The sequence below is a fragment of the Ovis aries genome, chromosome 1, assembly GCF_016772045.2.
Source record: "Ovis aries strain OAR_USU_Benz2616 breed Rambouillet chromosome 1, ARS-UI_Ramb_v3.0, whole genome shotgun sequence".
Taxonomy (NCBI): domain Eukaryota; kingdom Metazoa; phylum Chordata; class Mammalia; order Artiodactyla; family Bovidae; genus Ovis; species Ovis aries.
Genome location: NC_056054.1, coordinates 208,163,549 through 208,190,738, shown reverse-complemented (window position 1 = coordinate 208,190,738; position 27,190 = coordinate 208,163,549). Strand labels below are relative to the sequence as shown.

At 43.1% G+C, this 27,190-nt stretch overlaps 1 protein-coding gene across 1 annotated transcript in view; it reads left to right on the top strand.

Annotated features, from left to right (window-relative positions):
• The window catches only part of USP13 (ubiquitin specific peptidase 13), a 135,435-nt gene that overhangs the window by 63,013 nt on the left and 45,232 nt on the right, over positions 1–27,190 (top strand). Inside the window, exons 7-13 of the mRNA XM_027958132.2 lie at positions 4,407–4,501; positions 5,577–5,764; positions 11,562–11,633; positions 12,305–12,398; positions 22,398–22,523; positions 24,153–24,306; positions 26,270–26,444. Of these exons, the coding sequence (XP_027813933.1) occupies positions 4,407–4,501; positions 5,577–5,764; positions 11,562–11,633; positions 12,305–12,398; positions 22,398–22,523; positions 24,153–24,306; positions 26,270–26,444 (904 nt within the window). The remainder of the gene's footprint in view (positions 1–4,406; positions 4,502–5,576; positions 5,765–11,561; positions 11,634–12,304; positions 12,399–22,397; positions 22,524–24,152; positions 24,307–26,269; positions 26,445–27,190) is intronic.

The window sequence follows — 27,190 nt, the reverse complement described above, 5'->3', positions numbered from 1 at the left end:
TATTTTTTTTCCATTATGGTTTATCACTGGATATTGATTATAGTTTCCTGAATGCACATACTATTTTCTAACATGCTTATCACATCATTTCATGCTGGAAAATTTTTTTCCTTTAAATATTACCTTTATTCATTCATCGACTCATATGGGTCAAGGCTGGGTTGCAGATTGAAGTAAAAGTTACATATAGTAAGTGGAACCTTTTAAATATTTTAGGTAATGAATTTTTAAAATATATAGCTCCCTAATCATTACCTTCACTATAAAGACTGAACATTTCCATATCCTCACAAAATTTCTTTGTGATCTTTCTTAGTAAAACTTCTTATTCCTAGGCAGCCAGAGATCTTCTTTCTGTCATTTTAATTCCGTAAATTTTTTCTTGAATCTTTTTGCTTCTGTGGATCTCTCTATGCTCTCCATGGCTTCATTTGTCATTTAACTTGAAACAATGGCTGGTTTACTTCTAAAGTTAGGTGTAGTTACTCATGAAATTCTGCTTAGGCTATTCCTAGGAGGATCTTGCCTGGAGAATCCCAGGGACGGGGGAGCCTGGTGGGCTGCTGTCTGTGGGGTCACACAGAGTCAGACATGACTGAAGTGACTTAGCAGGAGGATCTCTCTATGAACTTCCTGTTTCTTAGCTTCTAGTTTTTAAGTCAAGGTTGGAGTTGGGGAGATTAATACTTGTCAGGCTGTGCTTATTTGCTGCAGTAGTTTCTGAGTTAAGACTTGAGTTTGCTAAGCTGAAGATGGAGATAAAGTAAATTTCCTAATGAAAAATGTGTAAGGATTTTCAGTCCCCAAGTCTTCTTCAAATAGTTTTTCTATGACTACGTGTCACTTATAAATTCTTCATGATTGCCAAGTTTAAGGATCACAGTTCAATTTTAGATTTCTTGTGTGTTACTCACTAAACTGTTTTTGTCATTGGGGTAAGTAACTGTTATGTCTGACTAAATCATCTCATATTTTGGGGGCAGTTAATGACCGGAGATAGGAAATGTTAATTTCTCACACAGGCAGGAGGCTAATAGCTTAAGAACCATATAATTTTATGTGATTTTCACTTGTTTCAAAATCCTAGACCAGTGCCAATGGTACATTTCTATCAATCTTGTAATTTTCTCTCGGGGCTCTGATAAGTAGAGGCTTAAAGTCTTTAAGTCTTCAAAACTATCTCATTGTTGTTCAGTCACTTAGTCGTGTCTGACTCTTTGTGACCCGATGGACTACAGCACACCAGGCTTCCTTGTCTTTCACCATCTTCCAGAGCTTGCTCAAACTCATGTCCATTGAGTTGGTGATGCTGTCCAATCATCTCATCCTCTGTCGTCCCTTTTTCCTCCTGCCTTCAGTCTTTCCCAGCATCAGGGTCTTTTCTAACCAGTCAACTCTTTGCATCAGGTGGCCAAAGTATTGGAGCTTCAGCATCAGTCCTTTCAGTGAATAATCAGGATTGATTTCCTTTAGGATCGACTGGTTGGATCTCCTTACAAGTCCAAGGGACTCTCAAGAGTCTTCTCCAACACCACAGTTCAAAAGAATTAATATTCTTTGGTGCTCACCTTTCTTTATGGTCCAACTCTCACATCCATACATGATTATTGGAAAAACCGTAACTTTGACTATAGGAAGCTTTGTTGGCCAAGTAATATCTCTGCTTTTTAATATGCTATCTGGGTTTGCCATAGCTTTTCTTCCAAGGAGCAAGCGTTGTTTAATTTCATGGCTGCAGTCACCATCTGCAATGATTTTGAAGCTCAAGAAAATAAAGTCTGTCACTGTTTCCATTGTTTCCCCATGTTTGCCATGAAATGATGGGACCAGATGCCATGATCTTCATTTTTTGAATGTTGAGTTTTAAGCCAGCTTTTTCACTCTTCTCTTTCACTTTCATCAAGAGTCTCTTTAGTCTCTTTGCTTTCTGCCATAAGGGTGGTGTCATCTGCATATCTGAGGTTATTGATATTTCTCCCGTCAATCTTGATCCCAGCTTGTGCTTCTTCCAGCCCAGGGTTTCTCATGATGTACTCTGCATATAAGTTAAATAAGCAGGGTGACAATATACAGCTTTGATGTACTCCTTTCCCAATTTGGAACCAGTCTGTTGTTCCATGTCCAGTTCTGTTGCTTCTTGACCTGTGTACAGGTTTCTCGGGAGGCAGGTAAAGTGAAAGTGAAAGCCGCTCAGTCGTGTCCGACTCTTTGCAACGCCATGAACTATACAGTCTTTGGAATTCTCCAGGCCCGAATACTGGAGTGGGTAGCGTTTCCCTTCTCCAGGGGATCTTCCCAACCCAGGGATCGAATCCAGGTCTCCCACATTGCAGGCGGATTCTTTACCAACTGAGCTATCAGGAAAGCCCTAGGAGGCAGGTCAGGTGGTCTGGTATTCCCATCTCTTGAAGAATTTCCCACAGTTTGTTGTGATCCACACTGTCAAAGGCTTTGGCATAGTCAATGAAGCAGAAGCAGATGTTTTTCTGGAACTATTTTGCTTTTTCTATGACCCAACGGATGTTGGAAATTTAATCTGAAGATATAGTTGATGTAGCTGTTTCAAGTTATTAGTTCAAGGAATTTTTTTTTTTTAATACTTAAACATTTGGGAATTTTTTTTCTTAATTGGCCTGGGGATTTTATCTTTTGTGTTTACTTTTGCGTGCACTGAATTATATTTAGAAAAGAATATAGATGAAGGCTTCTATCCATAAGTTGAAATGGATGCCTAGGGGAAGAGGGATGGAAAAGAAAGCTAAACAATGTTTAAAGACTTGACTTTTTTTTGGTGGCAGTGAGTCTCCATGTATCTGGGTTTGGGTCAGAGGGTCACTTTAGTTCTATATATCACTTTCTTTTTCTCCTCCTGGTATTGTTCCAGAGAGCAGGCAACTCCTTGAACAATCTTATCTTTTGCTGCTGTAAAGAATAATATCTTTATATCTGTTTTCACATTTTGTTTTTCCAATTTTAGAGTGAAGAAATTGTGGGGTTTTTGTTTTGTTTTTGTTTTTTTGGCTGAACCATGTGGGACCCTAGTCCCCAGCCAGGGATTGGACCCGTGCCCCCTGCATTGGAAGGGCAGAGTCTCAAACCACCGGACCACCACCAAAGCCCCTGAATGTGTTTTTTGTCTCTCTCTACCTGTTAAGGGCCTCGGATGGTGCCTCACTGAGTCTTGGTCTCCTAAGAGATCTGCGTACAAAGGACTGGGCCAGGAGTCAGACTACTTGGGTTTGTGCCACATGTGGGGTTTGAGACAAATGATTTAACTTTTCTAAGTCTCATTTCCTCGTGTGCAAAATGGGCCTGAAAATGTTTCCCTCTTCCCTGTCGCACTGCCATGTGAGGACAGATAAGGCAGTGGTTTGGGTAGCTTTTGAAAGCGCTACACAGTTCTTCTCAAACTTTCCTGTGTGCGTGGGGATCTCGTTAGAATGCAGGTTCTTGTTCAGTACGTCTGGGTTGAGTCCGAGATTCTGCGTTTCTAATGAGCTTTCAGGCATTGCTGCTGCTTTGGAATCATGCCCTACACTTGGAGAAGCTGGGTTCAGTCTGAAGCCTTATGTGGTCAGATGGCAGATGAGGGTCCTGAGCAGAGAAGTGGCCCCCTTCAGCACACAGCTTCCCAACACCAGAGCCCTGTGAGTGGGTTACAGACAAGGCTGTCAACATGCTGATTTCTCAGATCCTGGGCTCGGTGCAGCCTCCTGAGTTACCCCGCTGTACCAGACGCATCATCGTCTTCCGTGTGCTGGGGGGTGGGCACGTTTAGGGTGCACTGCAGTCTTCAGAGACCTCTCACCAGCTCTCTGAGGTGTGGACACTGGGGAGGGGGGGACGAGGGGGCAGATGGAGGTGGAAGGTCCTGTGGTGGTAGCTCTGAGATTACAGAGGGTTCCATGGGCAGAATTTTGTTTTGTCCTGGACCTCACACCACAGTCCAGCCATTCAGACAGCCTGAGGTCCTGTGTTTTCTCTGTTCTTCACTGGTTCCCCCTGAGGGTGGCAGGCAGTGTCACCATCTCCTTCCTCCCGCTTCCCTCCTCCTGAACTTACAAACATGCCACTGGGGTTAGAACAGTCAGTGTTAGGCATTTATATTTGTCTAGTTTTAAATTATTTTAGCTTTAGACTCTGTCCTCTTTTTCTTGTTTCAGAAATCCTTTATAAAATTACTTTCTGAAATGTTAAAAGGACTGATAAATAGATATATTTACAAAAATACCCATTGATTATGCTTATTATCATCTATCTTCCCCCCAGTTGAAACTCACCAGAGTTTTTTGTTTGTTCATTGATATATACCAAGCCCAGTGCATAGGAGGAGCTTGGTGGGTGCGTGTTGAATGTTGAACAACTTGATTGCAGATCTTAGTGCTTATTTTCTTTTCACCTTCTAGATGTTTATTCTTTCCAAGAAGAGGAAGCTGTTTTGGACCCTCATTTGGCCAAGCATTTAGCACATTTTGGAATTGACATGCTTCATATGCATGGGGTGAGAAAGGTCTCCTTTTGTCTCTATTCCCACCTTGCAGGGAAACTGTTCGGTTTATTTATATAATTCCTATCACATACATCTTCATTTTTATAGGTTTTAGGTTTTAATGTTTGCATTTACTTCTCAAACTTAATTAGCGTTTTCTTTCGGTTATCAGTTTACTTAGAGTTTTAAAATTTTATAATGAACATGGCACCTCATCAAGTACCATTTTGTTTCAGTTGGAGTTTACTTGCAAAATTTTTGTCTCCTTTGACGGAGAGTTGCATGAATCATTTTTTGTTCACTAAAGGCGGAAGGTATGGGGAGATGACCTTTAAAATGATTTGTGACCAACATCACTTTAATTAATTTCAGGAAGGGAAGGAGAGCTTGTTGGGGGTGTGTGGAAAGAGTAAACCAGTAGATTATTTATTGTTGATGGAAGCCCTGTGGCTCATTTTGTATTGTGTTTTCAGGCTGGTGTTGTGACTGTAATATTTGACCCTATGAGGAGCCGGTTAAACATGCATGTTTTGCTTTGGCCCAGGCCATCTCCCTTTCCTCACATTCTCCTTCTAATTCCTCTGTCTTGCTCATGTCACTTTTTAATTTATTTTCTCTGCTCTTCTTTAAACCTCCCTCCTATGTTGCACTTCTCCTGAGCCCCGTGGGTTTATTCCACTTTCCTCTCCAACTGTCTTGCTTTTTGTCTGCTGTGTTGTGTTGTATCTGCCTTCTTTTTTATTGATTCCTGTTTGTCTTCTTCCTCCTCCTATCCCCGTTCCCCTTGGTCTTTGTCTCTTTTACTGTTAAATCTTTTAAATGTGGTCATTTATTAAATTATAGAAATCTATACCTAACATAAAACTTACTATTTTAATGATTTTTAAGCGCACAGTTCGGTGGCACAAAGTCCATTTGCCTTGTGCAACCATCACTATCTCAGTCGCTTTTAACGAGGTTGTTTATTTCTCTGTTTAACTGAGGGGAAAGGCAGAAACCTCTATTGCTGTTAGAAATAATTCGTGGGATGTGATCTTGGAATGACAGTCATCGTCAAAGTTGTATTTCTTCACTGATCTTGCCCCAGACAGAGAATGGGCTCCAAGACAACGACATCAAGCCACGGGTCAGCGAGTGGGAGGTGATCCAGGAGACGGGGACAAAGCTGAAGCCCATGTACGGCCCAGGGTACACAGGGCTCAAGAACCTGGGCAATAGCTGCTATCTCAGCTCTGTGATGCAGGCCATCTTCAGCATCCCAGAATTCCAGAGAGCGTAAGTGTCCTGAGCAGACCTGGGCATGCAGACTGCCCCACGTCTCCTCGGTGCCTGCTCAGGCAGTGTGTACCAGGGAAGCCCTTCCTCACTGACTGTGGGACATTGCCCCACGTTTGTGCTGTGACTTCCCGCATGAAGGCAGGTGAGAATGCTTGAAGTGTTATAGGGACTGCATGAGATAAGGAGAGGTTTGTAAATTGGAAAACCTCCTACAGGGATTTGTCACATTAATAATGGCTTCTGTTTTTAACCTGGAGAAGGAAATGGCACCCACCCCAGTCCTCTTGCCTGGAAAATCCCATGGACGGAGGATCCTGGTAGGCTGCAGTCCATGGGGTTGCAAAGAGTTGGGCACAACTGAGTGACTTCACTTTCACTTCACTTTCTGTTTTAAACCTGCAACCTCTATGCCGAAAATACTATAGTCATTAATCTTCACAGCAAACCTGCCTCATCTCTCCCTCTACATGCAATTGGAGAGGTTCACTGATCTCTTTGGGCAGTGGTGAGTGAGTGGGGTTTCTTAGAGAATTTAGGTTTTTTGCTGCTCAAACTGTGGTTTGTAGATGGTGCTGGTCCTTGGACTGCTGAAAATGGACCTGTAATGGGATAGGTATGGCAACTGAGAGTGGGCATTGAGAAATTGTAGTAATTTGACTTTGCCATTTTTTAATAAGTGGCATTTTGTTTTTCAAATACAGCTGACCCTTGAACAACTTGAGCATGAACTGCACAGTTCCACTTATGTGTGGATTTTTTTTCAGTAAATACATATTGCAGTACTGTTGGGTTGACCAAAATGTTCATTCGGGTTTTTCTAAACCATCTTATAGAAAAATCCTAATCAACTTTCTGCCAACCCAATACATGATTGGCTGTTGGTTGAAACCATGGTTGTGAAGGAACTGTGAATTCAAAGGATTGACTGTAAAGTTATGCATGGAATTCCAATTGTGCGGAAGGTTGTTGCCTCTAACTCTCCTGTTGTTCGGGGGTGAACTCTAATTTATTTTTATTGTATTTTTAAGGATTTCATCTATATGATTTGAAACCAACAAACAAGCTGGCCCTTCACCATAGGTAACTGGGAGGCATTGATTGAGGGCAACTCCTAACTATGCCTGTACAGGCTGCCCGCTTTCTCCCTCGGCCAGGGAGGGAGAAGGGCTGCGTCTCTGGGCGTCTTCTTCCTTAAACTGTGCTTAGCACAGGGAGCCACAGAGACCAGCAGCTGTAGGTCATGGGCAGCTGCTGTCTAAGTTTAGGAAATGATGTGTAGTGTTTCCCAGAGCAGGTAGGTTTCGACCTTGGTTCAAGTATGGAAGAGGACACACGTGTCAGACAAGCTGATGGACAGATAGCACACTAGGAATAGCACAGGGCGATTTTTTTACCCACATAGAGTTGAACGCTAATGATTTTAATGGTGGTTGTGTGTTCAGTTGAGTTCAACTCTGTGACCCCATGGACTGTAGCCCACCAGGTTCCTCTATCCATGGAGTTCTCCAGGCAAGCATACTGCAATGGGTTGCCCTTTCCTCACCCAGGGGATCTTCCTGACCCAGGGAGTGAACCCGTATCTTCTGTGTCTCTGGCATTGCAGGTGGATTCTTTACCATTGAGCCATCAGGGAAGAAGCCTGTAATGGTGGTTATTAAAAGTATATCAAATATTCTTTTCCTTCCTCTTTTGATACGTAAAATCTTACCTCTTCTTACTGTTCTGGATTTAGAAATTTATGGTCAGTTGTCCATGTCAGGTTTTCATTTTTTCATCCAGCGAATAAAGAGTGGGTTCTGCTCTGCTCAGCAGGGCGCTAGGTGTGGGGGGGTTCAGTGGTAAATAAGACCTGGTGCCCAGCCCCATTTGGGGAAATAGACCTTAAATAAATATAGACCGTCCCTGATTTCAGATGATTCAGCTTAAACTTGATGATGGTGCAAAAGTGCTGTGTATTCAGTAGAAACGGTACTTTGAATTTTGCATTTTGCTTTCGGCTAGTTTTCCTGGGCTAGTGACAGGTGGTACATACTCTCGTATGATGTTGGGCAGGCAGCAGCCACAGCTCCTGGTCAGGTAGAAGACCCTGAGGGTAAACAACCATCACAACTATTTTGTACCCAGATAGCCTCTCTGTTCTGCACTTTCAGTACAGTATTCAGTAAGCTATAGCAGATAATCAACACTTTATTATCAAGTAGGCTTTAAGTAATTAGATGATTTAGCCAACAGTGGGCTAATGTAAGTGTGCTGAGCACATTTAAGGTAGGCTAGGTTAAGCTTCAGTGTTTGGTAGGTTAGGTATTATGAATGCACTTTTTTTTATATTTTAAAATAAAAATTTTATTTTATTTTTTAAAATATGAATGAATGTCCCTAATACCCTAAGATTTGAAAGTTATTGAAAAAGTTTTATTGGAGTACAGTTGATTTACAATGTTGTATTAGTTTCACGTGTATAGCAAAGTGAATCAGTTATACATATACATATATCCACTCCTTTTTTTAAAGATTCTTATCCCATATAGGCCATTACAGAGTACTGAGTAGAGTTCCCTGTAAGTGCATTTTCAGTTTATATCATCAATTTATGATGGGTTTATTGGAATGTAACCCTGTCCTTTGTTGAGGAGTATCTCTAATTGTAAGAACAACTGCATGATTTTAAATACAGTACACTCCATGAAGAAAAAGGAAAGGAGGTGGTAAGGGAGGATTTCTTTGAAGAAAGAACACAAAAAGGGATATTCACTTTGACTGCTGTGCAGGAGGAGTGGAGACAGGGTTTTGGAGAAAAGGAGGAGCAAGTTTGAATCTCTGAGATGGGAAAGCCTTTTCAAACGTATGCATCGTGCATCATATGATTTTTATAAATTCTTACCCATGTCTCATACTTGTATTATCATTTGATTTGGGAATAATCTTATCTGTCTTATGCTCCAAAATTTTTTTTTTTTTAACTATTGAAGAAAAGTTCTTATGGTAGGTGTTGTATAATTATTATTTCTTTTAATCTCGAATGAAAGAAACTTGTATTCTTTTGTCACAAAGCCCAACAACATTTTTTAGTGCTTTACTGTCTACGTTTTTGAAAATATTTTCTGCACATCGAAGTTTGATAAATAATCTTCTGAATTTTTCTTCAATGAAAAAAACATACCTCAGGTCTGTATTTTGGATTTAAGAGTTGAATCTCTTACCTAGTCTTGTTTCAAGTGTTTTAGAATTTTGTAGTATCTAATATCTTATATTTTATTTCCTAAACATTTGTGGTATATATTAGAACATGAGCAACTTACTATTCTTACTTGTCTTTTGGTTCTTTAACAAATATCACTGGGTTGAAATGCTTGCTCGTCAAACTCCTTTTTCCCAGCAGGACTAACTTAGTGAAGCGGTCTCTCCATTTTGTAAGTAGAAAGAGTGACTCACAGAGAGATTAAATGGCTTACACACAACCACAGTATAATTCGGGAACATCAGCTGGACTCCTTGATACCCTGTGTGCCACTTGAACCTAGTTTACATTTCAAAATAATTCTGATGAACAAATCTAAATAAATTGGTGTACAAATTGAATGACAACAAGGGTGGACTTTTAGATAGCAAACATGTTTTTTGTTTTGAAAACCACTTGATTACAAATTGAAGATATAAGTACTCTAAAAATTATCCAACATTACTGCTGTCTTTTAATTTTGTTGTAATAGAAGATATTCCTAGTTGATGAGAAAAAGAATATAAATTTGTAGCAAAATGGACTTTTCTGAAATCAAAGATTTATCCCTTTAAACTTTATTCTCCTCCATCAGCCTTGACGGAAAGCCTAAGCTTTTCACTAATGTTTATCTTACCAGTTTTTTTTTTTTTGGTCTTGTTAGGTTTTGAGGTATGATAAAGACCAGATTTTAAGATAGCTAATATTGATAATGTATATCAAGTTGTATATTAAGAATTCTCTCTTATACTGAATATAGTTTGGTTCCAAAGTTTGGTTTATGTATTATTGGATTTTGGTCCTTAGAAAATTTCTAGATGGAATTATTGTCCTAATGATGTAACCAGAAGCCATTTGAATGGGCCTTTTCCAGAGATGTGGTGCTCTGTTAATTTTGATGTTGATATATAACCTGGGATACAAATTCTGAGTTTGTTGTCAGCAGTTGCCTGGAAGTTTCTAATAGCTGAAGGATCTAATTAGAGGTTATTACCAACTACAGTGTATTATGGTTCTCTGCCAAGGCTTTACTGCAATAATGCCTATTCTCTTGGGTTATTTAGTAGTCAGTTATGGAAATTGGTTATGTGATTATGATATGAATATATTCATTCAACAAATATTTATTGAGTGCCTTTTACATGTTAGATATGGTTCTCATGGTAGAGATGTAGTAATTTAGATAAAGTCTATGCCTTCATGGAGATTATATTCTAGTATGTAATCTATAGAAAGATAATAAACAAGAACATAAATTGTATACTTGCAAATAGTGATACAAGCCAGGAAGAAAGTTAGCCAGGGTCAGGAACTCAAAAGGGGTAGGGAGATGGGGAGGTGGCTTTAAATCAGACCTGCAAAAGAATGATGATCTTTAGAGAGAGTGTTCGAGGAAAGAGACAGCAGGATGGCATGACTCTGAAGCAGGAGCGAGCTTGGTATGCCCTGGGCAGCAAAAAGGGGAAGTGGCTGGGGTGTTGTGGGGTGGGAGAAAGGGGTGGGAATGAGGTCAGAGAAGTAGGCAGGGCAGGTGCAGGAAGGGGCAGGAAATGAGATCTGTTTCTGGATTCTTCTTTCGAAAACTTCTAGACTCAGAGAATCTAAGTTTCAAGAGGGGAAGGTAAAGAGCACAAAGCAGAGAGTGTGAGATAGGAAGTGAATTTAAGAAGTGAAAGGAATGATTGTGGGTTGAGATGAGAGATGGATGGTTAGAGTTAGATTGCTATGTCAGGTAAACTGGTCAGAAAGAGGGCTTGTGGATGGGGCAGGTACAGCCAGCAGCATGGTTCTGGGCATGGCTTGGGGGCCAGGCTGCCTGGGTCCACCTTGGGCTCCATCACTCCCACCTGGGTGGTTTTGGAAGCTACCTAATGAGTTTGCACCTTGATTTCTCATCTCTCAAGGGGGGTGATGACAATAATCCCTTCCTCCTATGGTTGTAGGTGAGGACTTAGGCAGGCAGTATAGGCAACTCTCCAGAAGTGGCCGTTGTTACTCCTGTCATTATTCATTTCAACGTGACCAGAACAATTCCTTACCTTGCCTTTTGGTTTTGAGAAGGTGGTTGCGATGGCCTAACCCAGTGGTGCTTGACTCTGGCTCCATGTTAGAATCACTGGGAAACTTGTAAAAGATTCCAAATCTGAGAGGATTTTAACTCATATCTGGGGTGAAGGCCTATTGAGAGAAGCATAAGCATTTTCAACTTCAGTGTGTGTGTATGTGTGTGTGTGTGTGCTCAGTTGTGTCTGGCTCTTGTGACCCCACGGACTGTAGCCCACCAAGCTCCTCTGTGCATGGGATTTCCCAAGCAAGAATACTGGCCTGGGTTGCCATTTTCCTTCTCCAGGGGATCTTCCCAACCCAGGGCTTGAACCTGGATTCTTTTACCACTGAGTCACCTGGGAAAGCTGCATAGGGAGGCCCATGAATGTGTCTGCAGAGGTAGGAGCTCAGGGAAAAGTTCTGATTTAGTTTTGGCAGAAAGGCAAGAAGGTCTTAGCTAGGATGATGGCTTATTTTGGTTCTGTTCATCTCTCAGTTCCTATGTTTTGACTGTTGCTTCTCATTTTCTAGGTATGTAGGAAATCTTCCAAGAATATTTGACTACTCTCCTTTAGATCCAACACAAGATTTCAACACACAGATGTAAGTGACCTGCTGTAGTTTTTAAGAAAAGTTTATCTGAAATAGTGTTCATAGTGGTTATCTCTGGGTTGCAGAATTAAAGACGATTCTTTTCTTTACGATCTGTATTGTTTAAAAGTATTCCAAAATAGGCATGTGTTGCTTTTGTAAAAAGGAAGAAATAAGTAAAATTATAAAGTACTGAGAATTTGAAAATGGAATCAGTATCAAGCAGAATCAAGTAAGTTCAGTTCAGTTCAGTCACTCAGTCATGTCCGACTCTTTGCAACCCCATGAATCACAGCACGCCAGGCCTCCCTGTCCATCACCAACACCCGGAGTTCACTCAGAACCACGTCCATCGAGTCAGTGATGCCATCCAGCCATCTCATCCTTGGTCGTCCCCTTCTCCTCCTGCCCTCAATCCCCCCCAGCATCAGAGTCTTTTCCAATGAGTCAACTCTTCGCATAAGTACTTTGGTGGCCAAAGTACTGGAGTTTCAGCTTCAGCATCATTCCCTCCAAAGAAATCCCAGGGCTGATCTCCTTCAGAATGGACTGGGTTATTTGTGAGGAATTGAGATACAGTGTTTCACTAAAAGCAGCTGTAGTTACTGAAATTTGAAGATAATTTTGGCGTCCCTGAGGGGAAGCAACAATGACCTTTTTGTTTGTTTCTCCTTCCTGTCCAGGACTAAGTTAGGACATGGCCTTCTCTCAGGCCAGTATTCAAAACCTCCCGTGAAGTCTGAGCTCATTGAACAGGTGATGAAGGAGGAGCACAAGGTATGTGTCTGGGTGTCTGCCATGTTGACTCAGAGGAAAGAGGGACCTCCCTAGTGAGAATGTGGATTACCTATGATTTGGTGAATGGTGGCTACAAATTTCTTGAGCTGTCAACATAGCTTTTTCATTTTAGTGTCTCGGGTGTCTGTCTGCTCTTAAAAGTTGTGACAAGGAATGGCCACAAGGTTGTGGTTTCTAGTGACATTTGCTTCATGGATTATATGTGATTGCCATCATTACTGGTCTTTAGAAATAATATTCTTCATAACATAGAGCTGGAATGGAAGGAATAAATGTATAAAAATATAAACATTTTCCCCCTCATTATCCCTGTCTTGGCACTTCTAGTATTTGTCTTCTCCTAAGCCGTAGCTTTGTTTCCTGGGGTTTCTCAAAAGGCTGTTAAAACACAACACGCATATTCCTATCCCCCACCCCCACCTCCTAGCAGAGGATTCTGAATTTCTGGGGAGGGATGGGCAGTTCTCATTTTTGGTAGGCTGCTGGGGGTTTGAAAACATACTTTGGTAAAAAAGAAACTCAGTTGGCCATTCAGTCACAATTAATTGACTGTCTGAAAGATGTGCTTCATCTCCTAATTATCAGACTCACGTTTCCCTATGTCTGCGGGTTGGGCTACTGACCCCTCCCTGGGCTGCTCTGTTAACGCAACTCCAGAGGGCGTCACTTGCAGCCTGGCCTTTTGGAGTGGTGCAGTGGCTTTGGAATTGTGCAGGGCACAGCTTACACAGCTGTATTTGGGGGTCTAGGTTCCCACAGCTGCAGACATCCTGAGTGGAATGCAGGCCCCGCTTCCCCACCCCCCTTGCTCTGCCTCCAGGCTACCTTGTCTTGACTTAGTGGGCAAGTTCTTTCAGTTCTGTTTCTCATGAGTGTGACCTCTGTGCTCCCATCTTAACATCAATCATCCTTGACTAATGCCTGCAGACTGAGAGCAAGAAGTGAAAGTGAATAGTTCTTTTTCAGAATGAAGCCAATTAGTTGGGGAAATAGAGCAAACAGGAGAAGAGAGATTAGGAAGGGAAAATATAGAGGCAGTGTTTGGGGGTGGGGAGAGGGAATTAGGTTGTGAGGAGGATGGAGAGGGATTACGCATTCTGGGGCTCAGGCCAAGAGATCAGAGTATTGTGGGGCAGGAAGTCTTCTGTTGCACTGTTACCCAGCCTTGTAGCAAGGAGTCTCTTATCCACCAGGGACTGGAAGAGCCTTCCTTGATTGGAATGGAGTTGGAGTGGTTTGGGTGCAGGGCTGGGGTGTCAGGTTATCCGGGCTTTTTCTACCTCTGAGCTCCTGTGTAACTTTGAAGAGGTGATGGTGAAAACACTTGGTCCAAAGTGGTGTGTTATTTATTTATATATGCGATGCTGGGTCTTCGTTGCTGTTTGAGGGCTTTCTCTAGTTATATCGAGCGGGAGCTGCTCTTCAGTCATGGGCTTCTCCTTGCGGTGGCTTCTCTTGTTGCGGAGCATGGGCTCCAGGTATGTGGGCTTGAGCAGTTGCGCCTTCCGGGCTCTAGAGCATGGGTTCGGTAGTAGTGGCACATGGGTTCAGTTGCCCTGAAGCATGTGGGATCTTCCCTGACCAGGGATCAAACCCATGTCCCCTGCATTGGCAGGCGAATTCTTAACTATTGAGTCATTAGGAAAGTCCCCAAAATGTTTTGATCACATTTATCCTGGGTTTTCATCCAGGCTGTCACTTCTGGGGGCAGAGTCTGTCTTTCATGGTGGGCGAGACGGAGACTTGGTTGGGCCTCAGGGGCCTGGCTTCCTCTCCTGACTCTGCAAAGATCTGGAGACAGGGTGGGGTTGGGGGGAAAATCCTGTAACCTTTCAATCTCAGCTGTCAAATGGCAGATTGGTCTTGCTGGTGGTTGTGAATATTTCAAGTGTGAAAGGGCCCCTCTCTAATGTAAATAAAATCTGTGTACGTTACAGGACTGTTGTGTTTTTGGAATCTCCTAATTTGAGAAAAGGTAAAATGAAAACTGACCAATTTAGCAATGTTTGGAAGGAAAATTTACTTTTGTTAATACCACAATGTTCTTTTGTGATACTGCTGCTGCTAAGTCACTTCAGTCATGTCCGACTCTGTGCAACCCCACAGACGTCAGCCCACTAGGCTCCACCATCCCTGGGATTCTCCAGGCAAGAACACTGGAATGGGTTGCCATTTCCTTTGTGATACTAGAAAAAAGTAAATAGTTCTTATATGAGGCATATTCTTAGTCTGTGAACAGCTGGGGACCCTCGTCTCCTCCTCACCTTGGATTAGTGTGGGAGTTATGTGATCTCCAGGGGTCTGAGGCTTGCAGGCAGGAACCCCTGCCCTGTCTGGCTCAGGGTGTGCCACCTGGCAGCCTTGGGCCACGTCTGTCCTGCAGGTGTGTTTTGCTGGGCCCTCCCACAGAATCTGAATTTCCAGTTTCTCTTAAACATTCAGAACCTCTGGTGGTCCCAGGCCCCTGACAGCAGTTGGCTGGAGCTGAGTAGCAGCTCTCCCATCACACAGGACACGCAGTCCCCAGTGGGCTCCAGTCCCTTTGTGGTTTGTGACCTGATTGGTATGCTGGGTATTTGGGTGTGACCCTTGGTCTAGATGATTTATAAAGTTCTTCCCCTCACCACCACCCGCACCCCTGAGGTGCCAGGATCAATAGGGTCCCTTTGACATTCAGAATAAGCTTGAATTGACCTCATGATTTTCTTTGTGGCCCCAGAGGTGTCAGTTTCAAGCTATTACTTGAACAGACAAGTAATTCATTGTAAGAGCTCCACTACTGTTGACAGTGGAGGGAATTACTTTCTGAGGCATCAAGATTTTCACTGGCAATTGGTTTCAGAGCAACCAATTTGGGAGAACCTTGCTTTTTTCAGGTCTCAGGAGCCCTGTGGTCAGGTGGTCTTGTCCCTGGTCTCCGTTGTTTGTCTCTTGTAGAGGAGCCTGAAATGCTCCAAGAGAGGAAGGAAGACGTGCTGAAACAGAGGATGGGTTACGAGAGGAGTGTGTGCCACGCAGAGAGCCCTGTGGCAGGAATGCCTTTTTCAGGGCCTCCACTACCAGTGATACCAATGACTAGCACAGACCCTTCCTGTGTGTTCCGTGATGCAGAAATGGATGCACAGAATCCTTGCCTACAGTTACAAAGTCAGGGAGTGGAGAGCTGGGGTTTACACCAGAGAATCCGGCCCTGAGTCTATGCAGTATTGACGGAGTCTCTACGCTGTCCTGCTTCTCTGATAGTTGTTCCAGTTCTCATTTCAGGCTCCCAGGGCCTCTGTGTGTGGGTGCTGCAGATGGGTGATAAAGGGGCTGGGTAGATTTTGCAGAGTTACCAGGTAGCCCAGTAACTTGGACTATTCACACCTTGGGTCATTTCTAAAGCATATACTTCATTGCTCTGCTACAGACCAAGGTGAAATCGAGTTTTTAGAGATGCATGCTTAATATGCATTTCATCTACAAAAAGATTTTCAGTGTTTTTTTGGGGGCACTGCCATTTCTATATAAATTTGTTGATTTTTAAAATGAAATTGCGTCTATAGTAGATAAAACCTGCTCACTGTGAGAGTACAGTTTTTCTTCTCCAAAAAATGTATTCCAGATCTTTATGCATTCTAAGACAGTGCTTTCACACATTTTAATACAGATTACTCTATAATTTATTTTTCCTTCTGAAGATAGCACATTGTTAACAATTCTGTATTCCAAACAGTTTCCTAAGCGACAGTTATTTTGATTTCCCATTCTAATTAACCCTTGACACAAAATTGCTGGCCTCAGTTTTTGATCAACATGGGGATAACCAAGGTCCTGCTTCCAGGTGATGTATTTATAGCTGCAAGCATAAAAACTAACCTCCATTTTCCTACTTTGGGCAAATATAACATTTCTAACTCACCTTTTAAATTATGAAAAATAGCTTGGGGGAATAAGCTCTATTCCTTTAGCTTAGGAGATTTGGGGTTTGGACATGAGTTAGGAATTACTGGTCCAAGGTTTATGACTTAAAGTTAAAAATTTAAATCAAAAGCTGATATACTCCTATGTATTAGGGACAGGCTGAGATGCATCTTTTTTTTCATCCTGGTGATCTTACAGTGTAAGTTTCTCTACAAGCGTTGCTCTAATAAGTTGATACAAAGCCTTAGTCTTTCTCCTTGTTTGTTAATTAAAGCACTAAGCCCAGACAAATATGAGTGGACAGTGACTGCCTTCTTGGTGCAGTGTTAAACAGAAAGCTCTGTGTAAGCATTTGGGAAAGATTCTGAACACTGTAGTCCTCTCTCTAATTTTAGCTAATCTGTTTTCAAGTTGCTGATGGAGAAAGTAAGTACAGTATCCTATAAATATGACAGGTTGCTTAGGTGGTTGCTATTTTGGAGATGGTCTGGGGCTCACTCTTGTAAAGTTAGTTGTCAGGACAAGCCATTGCTTCTGGTGTCCAAGGGTCAGCTTACCGAAAGAGCGTGAGCTTCCTAAAAGTCTCGTTCTTGGTCAGTGTTGGTCTGTCTTATCTTGTTTGGTGATGGGCCCATATGGGACACTCAGGTGATGGCACTGGCTCACTGCCCACTAGGAAACATATTTCTTTGATTCCTTGTATTTGTTTTGGCTGTACCATACAGCTTATAGAATCTTAGTTTCCTGACCAGGGATTGAACCCAGGCCAAAGCAGTGAAAGCACTGAGTTTTCACCACTAGACCACCAGGGGATTCCCTCTGGTTCTTTTTTTAAAATTAAAAAAATAAAAAACAACATTTATTTTTAATTGAAGGATAACTGCTTTACAGTGTCGTGTTGATTTCTGCCAAATGTCAACACCTGGGGTTCTTATTTAGGCTTTTTGTTTTTTTTTAAGTGACTGCTTTATTCTGGAACCTGATCTTTATTTTTTTATTTTTTATTTATTTTTTTTATTTTTATTTTTTATTATTTTTTTAATTTTAAAATCTTTAATTCTTACATGCATTCCCAAACATGACCCCCCCCTCCCACCTCCCTCCCCACAACATCTCTCTGGGTCATCCCCATGCACCAGCCCCAAGCATGCTGCACCCTACGTCAGACATGGACTGGCGATTCAATTCTTACATGATAGTATACATGTTAGAATTCCCATTCTCCCAAATCATCCCACCCTCTCCCTCTCCCTCTGAGTCCAAAAGTCCGTTATACACATCTGTGTCTTTTTTCCTGACTTGCATACAGGGTCGTCATTGCCATCTTCCTAAATTCCATATATATGTGTTAGTATACTGTATTGGTGTTTTTCTTTCTGGCTTACTTCACTCTGTATAATTGGCTCCAGTTTCATCCATCTCATCAGAACTGATTGAAATGAATTCTTTTTAACGGCTGAGTAATACTCCATTGTGTATATGTACCACAGCTTTCTTATCCATTCATCTGCTGATGGACATCTTTAAAAAAAATTATTTAAATTTGCAAATAATATACAGACATAGAGAGCATAGTATAATGAATTTCCATTTACCATTTCCAATCTGGTTTCATCAATCTCCCCTGAACTCAATTTTCCCCCTCATTCCCTTCCTCTCCTTTCCCTGCAGAAATTGAACACAAAACCTAAACACCATCCTTTTCACTTGTAAATATTCAATATGCACCCGTAACTATAATACTTTTCTTTAAAAAAAAAAGCAATATGATGAAAGTCAATTGAGGTGTTAGAAACACACTAGCAAAATGTATTGTCTAGTACCCAGCCAATATCCATATTTTCCCCTGCACTGTCAAAGCACTATCAACCCTGAATATTCATTAGAAGGACTGGTGCTGAAGCTGAAGCTCCAGTACTTGATGTGATGGGCCAACTCATTGGTAAAGACTCTGATGCTAGGAAAGATTGAAGGCAGGAGGAGAAAGGGACAGCAGAGGACAAGATGGTTGGATGGCATGAGTTTGAGCAAGCTCCAGAAGGTGGTGAAGGACAGAGAAGCCTGGTGTGCTGTATGTGGTCCACGGGGTCACAGAGTTGGACACGCCTGAGCGACTGAATGACATCAAAGACAGCTTCTTAGAGTCCTCCTCTTTTTGCAAGACTGACTGACCTGTTGAAGGAGCTGAATCGTTTGCCCCAGGATTGCTCTAAGGATTGCTTCCTTAAGGTGTTGTTCAGTTTGTGTTTCTTATAAGCTGGAAGTTAGATGTGGAAGCTTAATTAGATTCAGGCTCAACATTTTTATAGCCTGACTTTCTATTATATGGACATAATGTGAACATAGTAATAGTTGATCATGGGAATTAGTGAGACCTCCCCTCAGAAATCAGAGGTAGAACAGGTGAGGACCATGGGTGAGGACAGAGAGGCTAGCTGTGGTTAGGCATTAAGTGTAGAGTGGCTGAGTTTGAGATAAATCAGACCAGCTGTGAAAGCTGGGAGCTGGTCTGCAATGGGGCAGAGACATCATGTCTCCAGTTAGGAACGTTTTTAATGACTTCTCAATGATCATCACTTCTCAAGCTATAACTTGTCTGCTGCACCAGTGATTAGGCCAGGTCAGTCGAGGGCAAACAAAGAACTGAAATGGGCACCGAGAGGGAAGAGGCATGGAGGGGAGTGAATGAGGCTGGGCCAAAGCCCGAGTGTGGAGCTGAGCCTCTGGAGTTTTCACCATGGTCTCTGTTGGAACTTCTCCCAGCTGTACGACCATACGGTGGCATAGAGCAGCAGCCAACTCTTCAGTTTACTTTCAGCAAGTTGGTAAACTTTCCCAAGCAGCTGCTTTGATGGGGACTGGCAGCCAAGCACAACTTGTAAGAGGTAATAGCAGCAGGCAGTGAGTGTGTGCGTACGTGAATGCCTAAACCCAAATTCACAACGTGAACAGGCGTATTCCAGGTGGTGACTCTGCACCACCCAGATGGAGACATCGTTGCTGGCCTGGCCTGGGAGGTTGACCTCAGAGGTCGATTTGAAGAGGGCTTACCCAGAATCCAGACACACTGTTTTCTCAGCAGTGGGTAACAGAGACTTCAGACATCAGAGGTGAGAAGTAGGCATGTGTAGTTCTTGCAAGAAACAGTGTTAGGACACGAGAGAGAAAGATGGATAAAGAGAGCGAGTGAGACAGATTGACTTTCCTAGTTGTGTGATCCTGGGTCAGTTACTTAATTCCTCTAGAACTCAGTTTGCTCATCTGTCAAATGTAGAAAATAATAATAATAGTTACCTCATGAGGTTGAGTAATTTAAGTAAAGATGCACGTATAAGGTGCTCAGAACTGTGCCTGCCACCTAGTAAATGTTCATCCTCGTACCTAGAATAGTGTCTGACATTTTGTAACACTTGGTAAATTCCTGTTGAATGAATGACTAAATGTTAGTATGCAAATGTAAGGCATTATTTGCATGCATGTGTTGGCTGATACTATATAGATATATGTCAGTCAGCATTATGAGTGAAGAAAGTTACAATTTTTACATGCCTTTCAGGAGTGTACATGTGGGTAGTTAAATGGATCATCAGGTATAAATTGGTCTTTGCCGATACTGAAGGCACATCTGCAGCCTTGTGTGTGTATGTAGGCTGATCAGTTATACACAGGTTCCGAGTCCTCAGATGCTCAAATGCTGGCTCTTTGGGGAATTCTTCTCTCAGAGCTGCCAACACTGTTTTAGGTTGTCTGCTGCTGCTGCTGCTAAGTCGCTTCAGTCGTGTCCGATTCTGTGCGACTCCATAGACGGCAGCCCACCAGGCTCCCCCATCCCTGGGATTCTCTAGGCAAGAATACTGGAGTGGGTTGCCATTTCCTTCTCCAATAAGTTGTCTGCAGTGTTCCCTAATATTTGTTATAGATATGTGTTGAATCTCACCCCCACCCCACCTATTCTCTGTCAGCTCTTGGTGAGAAATCCCCAACATGTTCTACATGGAGTAGGTGGCCAGTAAATACTAGATGCCCATATCAGATATATTTTGAGCAAGACAGAATTCTCCTCAGTTTTATTAGAAACATCGCTTAGAACATGTGTGCCTCGAAGAGACTTCATATGTAGAGCTGCCTCGTGGCTGCCGGGAGAGATAGCTCTTGGAGTTTTCCCATCACTTTTTGCATCTGGCTGTGTGGTTGTACACCCCTGCTGTGGCCTGTGGACCCTAGGCCTGGACCCTGGTGTCCAGGAGATCTCACAGAGGTGGGAGACAAGGCCTTCGCCTGCCAAGTGCTGCAGTCAGGCTGGGGAGACAGGCTAGAGTGGGCTGAATGTTAAAGCAAAAGCCATGCTCTTGTGTTCAGTGCCCAGGGATGGCCCAGACACCAAGTTCTCTGCATCTCTGAGGAGGGGATGGTGCCCTGGAGGCTGCTCATGGAGAGGTTTTGAGACGTGGGTGTACCTTTGCCTGGAGCACAGGGATTACTTTTTGATTGGCAAGGTGAGGTTTGTCTCACTGAGACCTAATGTGTGCTGCAGCTATGACTCCAGTTTTGCTACCACGAGTGTGGAATTGGGATCAGAACCCAGTTCTGGCTCTTTGCTGGCTACATGGTCATCTGGTCATAAGACCATTTCAGTTGACAGACTTGGTGGCACTTCTCTGCAGCCTCAGTGTCCCTGGCTGTAAAATGGGGATAATGGCAGCACAAGGGTTTTACACAAGGGGACGTGCAGCACCATTATTAGAGGCTGAACTTGGAGAGGACTCAGGAAACAGCTTTATCCTTAAAGATGATGTGGATCTTCCAGTCTGCCTCTTTAGAGTATCTCAGGCCGAGTGCCTGGGTTCCCAGCAGATTGTTGTTCACTCAGTTGTGTCTGACTGTTTGCCACCCCATGGACTGCAGCGCACCAGGCTTCCCTGTCCTTCACCATCTCCCAGAGTTTGCTCAAACTCTTGTCCATTGAGTTGGTGATGCTATCCAACCATCTCGTCCTCTGTCTTCCCCTTCTCCTCCTATCTTTGTTCCTTCCAGTGAATAGCCAAGGTTGATTTCGTTTAGAATTGACTGGTTTGATCTCCTTGCAGTCCAAGAGGCTCTCAAGAGTCTTCTCCAATACCACAGTTCAAGAGCAAATTACTGGCATTAAAAAGCCCATTTCCCATCAAAGCCAGTTTAAGGCTTCTCCCACTACCAATCTCAGGTGCCTTGGAAACCAGCAGTGTAGAAAGGTCAGTGTCGGCTTGCTCTAGTGTTTTTCCATCTTGCTCCACCTCTTTGCCTCCTCAGGCTGCTCCAGGGTCAAGGGTTGGGGAGATTAGAGTTGAGGCAGAGCCTTTCCCTGGGCGGAGAGTGTTTACTCCTTGGCTGCGTGAGTCTGTGATCATGGTTGGCCTTTTGTGGGTGCACATTAGTGGTTCTTTAGAGATGTGCTTGTCCTCTCAGAGACCCCCACAAGGATCTTTTGCCTGATGCCCTGTCGCAGTGACCTCTGTGAGCCCTACCTCAGCTCCTCAGTGGGCCGCCCTCCCATTGTCTTAGGCAGCGTGCTCTCTGGAGGAGCCCAGCTGCCTTCTGAGCAGTCCCTTAGCCACCCCCCACCCCCCCCAGGAAGTTTACACATCCAAAGTTCACAGCCAAAGTTGTCCCAGCTCTTCCCATCCTGGCAGCTGCAGGCAACCTCCTTCGGCTTCTCCAGGTGAGGGGCGGGCTCCCAGGAATGCCCTGTGGTCCAGAAACACCCTGTGCTGGCCCCTGAGCAGTACTTTGCCTGGGGCTGGGAGCCATTTCCTCTCCTTTCTCTCATATTCCCTCCTGGTGGTGGAGCAAGCCCTATGCGGACAGAAATCGGGGTGTTTATCGTGCCTTTTAGTTCTGAGTAAACAGAAGAGCCCCGTCCCAGTCCCACGTCAGTCTCACAGCACAGTTCCTGGTACGCAACCAACGTCCATATGTCCTGACTGCTGTGGCTGTTTAGCTAAGGTGGGCTTCAGTGTTCTTACCTGAAATCCTGGCTACTGGTAGTCTCTGCTCTGCTTCCCACTTGTAAGTTTTGGTTTTATTTTTATATTTTAGCCTCAACAGAATGGGATCTCCCCACGCATGTTTAAGGCCTTTGTGAGCAAGAGCCACCCAGAATTCTCCTCCAACAGACAGCAGGATGCCCAGGAGTTTTTCCTGCACCTCGTGAATCTAGTAGAGGTAAGTCAGCCTTTAGAACGCTGGAAAGGGTTGTTAGGAGCGTGTCCAGCCCTCTCGTGCAGCCCCGCCAGTGTGGCCAGAACGCTGCCACCCCCAACCTCTCCCTATCTGGGCCCCTTATAGAGTTGGCATCTTTGGGGCTTTCTCTGTTTGGCCCACTTGATGTAATTGCTCCTCAAGCCTGGCTTTCTCGGCCTTCATGGGTCTCCCTGTTCTCCTAATTTGAATGTGTTCTGGGAGTGCTTATCCATTTTTTCGTTCCCTGTTTTTGTTTTTTTGTCTCTGTGACAAGCTCCTTGAGAGGCCAGTGTGGTATTTGGTATCCTCCTGTCCTCTGTCCTCCGAGATGCTCACTCTGGGCTCAGCAGGATTGAATCACATTCAATGCTGTGGTTCTTAAAGGCCACTGAGAATTTATGATTAAAGCCTTTTTTCCTCCCCTCTTAAAAAAATAACTACTTTTCCCCTGATGACTAATGTGTTCTTTGTGGAAATAGAGGCGCAGAAGAGAAAATCAAAGCCCCCCATACTGCCTGCTCCCCGGTACAAGCAGTGCTAACATTCTGGTGTCTGACTCCCTGCCTCCACCCCAGCATTCATTCTCTGCTTGCTGGTTTGTGAGCAGTGTTTTCCACTTAACCTGTTGTGAACATTTTGCCATGTCATTATATACTCAAATATAGCCTACTTTCTTTTTTATTTGTGTATAATTTACATTAGTACATTTATAGAATTGTATCATACATGGCTTAATTTTTTAATTTAAACAAATTAAAAAAATTTTTTTTAATAAAAATTTGTTTAAATTAAAAAACTTAAAATTTTTAAAAATTTACTTTTTAATTATTTTTAAGCTTTTTATTTTATATTGAGGTATAGCCAGTTAACAGTGTTGTGATAGTTTCAGGTAAACAACAAAGGGACTCAGCCATCCATATATATGTATCCATTCTCCCCAAACTCCTCTCCTCTCCTGTCTACTACATAACATTGAGAAGAGTTCCATGTGCTTTATAACAGGTCCTTGTTGGTTATTACCCATTTTAAGTATAGCAATGTGTACATGTCCATCTCAAACAACCTAACTATACTTGGCTTAATTTTTCTGGTGCAGCCCTTGATTTTTTTCCCCTCCTTTCTCTTTACTTGGCCTTTCATATCTCCTTTCTTCTAATTCTGTCTAGCTCATGCCCTCTGCCATGACTTTTGATGGCTGCATACTATTTATTTATATGATGAACTATAATTTATTTAACCAGTCTCCCAGTTTTGGACTTTAGGTAACTACCAGTCTTTTGCTTTAAAGTACTCTGAACTGGTATGCCCAGAGGGAATGTTTAGTAACATCAGATCTTTTTACCAGATTAATATTTGATTCTGTGCTAATTTGTATGCAAATCTGCCTACAATGCAGGAGACCCAGATTCGATCCCTGGGTCAGGAAGATCCCCTGGAGAAGGGAATGGCAACCCACTTCATTATTCTTGCCTGGGAAATCCCATGGACAGAGGAGCCTGGTGGACTACAGTCCATGGGGTCACAAAGAGTCGGACATTACTAAAATGACATAGCATGTGTGTCCCATGAAAGTAATATAAATTTACTGACTTGATATAATCTCATTTTCAGAGGAACCGCATTGGCTCGGAAAACCCAAGTGATGTTTTTCGGTTTTTGGTGGAAGAGCGGATTCAGTGCTGTCAGACCCGAAAAGTCCGCTACACGGAGAGGGTGGACTATCTGATGCAATTACCCGTGGCCATGGAGGCGGCAACCAACAAAGGTAGTGTTCCAGAGGGGGAAGTGAGCAGAGCGCTTCTTCACACGCGAAGACCCTCGAGTGGGAGACAGTGCGGTTTAGTTACTGCAGAGCTGTGTCTGGAGTAGACCTGGAAGGTGTCTGCTCTGCCTGTCTCTTCTCATCTACTCTTCAGCCCCCATGTGGCTTTCTCTGAGATTTTCATGGAGCCGGTTATAGAGGAAACCTACTTCAGTGCCTATAAGTTTCAACAGCAGGTTGGTTTAGAGTCAGTTTAATTTGGAGGAAATTATTTGTAATTTAACATTATCACTTACAAGTTGTGCTGTAAAGTCTGAGGGAAGTGGTCAGAACTACATTTTTTGATGTGAGCCATTCAGGCAGAGGTCTCTTAAAAAGAATCCATCTTTGGCATCTGAGCAAGGTGCCTGTTGTGGGTGATAAAGTATGGCTGGGCCCTTTGTCAGGCACCCCTTAGAAAGGTCTCTGGACATTGGAAGCAGGAAGAAGGCAGATACCCAGGTGGAGGGGGTGATGCTCAGGGGAAATTTCCTTCAGTAAGTCTGATCTGCTTCTTTTCAGACAGAATAGATGAATGATATTTCTTAGAACTAACATCTTAGAAGCAGAAAAAGGAGAAATATCTGCTTAATTGCTTATCTCCTGTGAACTAGTCATTTTTGTAAAGTTCAAACACTCCTTGGGTGGCTTTTTTATTCTCTTTTTGCAGGGGTGGTGGGTAGTCACTTTATTGTGTTAATTGGAAAATGATTTTAAGATGAAACAATTTCCATTTTCTCTAAACTTTTGCAGCTTTTGGCTAATTTTTAAATTCTTATTCATTACACAAAGTAGAAATGAGGTGGGGATCTGTGGTTTGGTTCCTTTTTAGCATGAGGCCTAATTGCTTTCTCTTGACTACCTTGGTGGATGCTGGCTAACATATTCTACTCAGTTCTGTGATCCTCTCTAAACTCACTGTTTATAATTTATAATTTATAAGTGGTAGGTAGCTATGTTTGTTGTTGTTGTTGTTGTTGTTGTTCAGAAAGGAGATTTGTAACTTAGTGTCAGGAAATTGATAGCTGGAAACACATAATGCTAGCATCCTAGACAGAAGTCCATCCTAAACCAATGGTGGACTGGGGAATGAACTGTAAGAGCATATCCAGATGTGTTTAAGAAAACACAAAGATACATCAGTGGTATATAAAAACTGATAAATCAGAAGTGGTTTTTTGTATCACAGAGGAGTTCCTGGAAAGGTCCATTTGAAATGTATAGAATTTTGACTTACAGGTGGTTTCTAAGAGTAGATCTACTGACTCTTGGGAAGCTCACAGTGTACTCACTTTTTTTCCCCTGGGTGTTCAGTCATTTGAGCAGGGATAGTGTAGAAAGCCTTCTGGGTTGGCTGCTCTGCTTTCTGCAGTGTCAGGTAACCCCGCATGAAGTTTTCTTGGCGGTGCTGGGTAGGATTGCAGGTCTGGTGCCTTGGGTAATTGTGTTCCTTATAGTTCATCCTGCTCCTTGGCCTGCACTCTCCATGACCTCTCATCATGGTCAAGGGCCAGGAAGAGGTGAGCCCTCGGATTTCTCTCAGTGTGAAATTCTCTGGTGTGGAGACTTTGTGATTAGAGGGTGGTTTGGAGTCAAACCAGTCTTGACCTCTGGATAAATGAAAGCCCAGGTTCGTGCATCGCTTACAGCACATGTGTAGTCTGAACCTCTCACCTGGACTGTAATTCACAATTCCCTCCTGTCAGCCTCAAAGAGGAACAGGCAAAAAATGAATGGCTTGATGCAGCCTGGCATTGCCACTCTAAACACACTTTCAGCAGGCTCCTCTGGCTCTGTGGAGGGCAGCAAGGAAGAAGTCCTACCCGCAGCCCAGAAGCCTTCAGGGAAGGCTGTTCATTGTTCAAGGGGCTCTTTCCTTTCAAGAAAATAAATGACTGCAGATTCATTTGTTTGCCCTTCTACGCAGATGAACTGATTGCCTATGAACTAACAAGAAGGGAAGCAGAATCAAACAGAAGACCCCTTCCTGAGTTGGTTCGTGCCAAGATACCATTCAGTGCCTGCCTGCAGGCCTTTTCTGAACCAGAAAATGTTGATGATTTCTGGAGCAGCGCCCTGCAAGCAAAGTCTGCGGGTGTGAAGTAAGTGTGTATGTGTGTGTGCTTGTGTGGTGGCAATAGGATGAGAAGGGGGCCTTGAGAGGTGGGGGCCAGTAGGGAAGGGCGAGGGGTGCTGCTGTACAGGTCTGTGCATGCTTGCTCATGTGTGGCCAGATGGGATTATGATTTAGACAACCCTAGTTGTCATAGACCTTGCTTGTATGAGGCCTATCCAGTAAGACAGGCTTGTTGTAATCGGTATCATGTGTAAGGGAGAGAATGCCTTTTTTTCTTTTCTTTTCTCTTTTTTACTGAGCAGGTATAGCCAAGAACTCTTGTGCCACATGGAAAGATGATATTAATGAAGAAATTCAAAAACTACTTATGACAGTCTTCAGTATTTAAACTCCACTGTGATAGATTCTGATTCCACAGTTAAAGATTTGACTTAGAACTTGATGACTCTGTTCCTGCCTGGAGACTAGGGGTCTCAGGGCATCTCAAAGGGGACCTCAGGGTTCCTGGGCTTTGTTCCAATGAGCTGCTAAGACATGGTCAGGAGATGTTCTATTTCTATATTGTGATCCTTCTTGTCAGGGCCATGCATTTTTTTTTTTTTTTTTTTTGCCTCCACTTGACACCTTAGTTGATTTTATACAGTCAAGTCCTTGCCTGTGTACTTCATGCAGCTGGAGAAAGAGAACTCACAATGGCAGAAAAAGAGGGGAGGTCTAAAAGTCTCTGGAACTCATTACTTTCAGATATTCTTCAGCCTTTTTTTTCTGGGC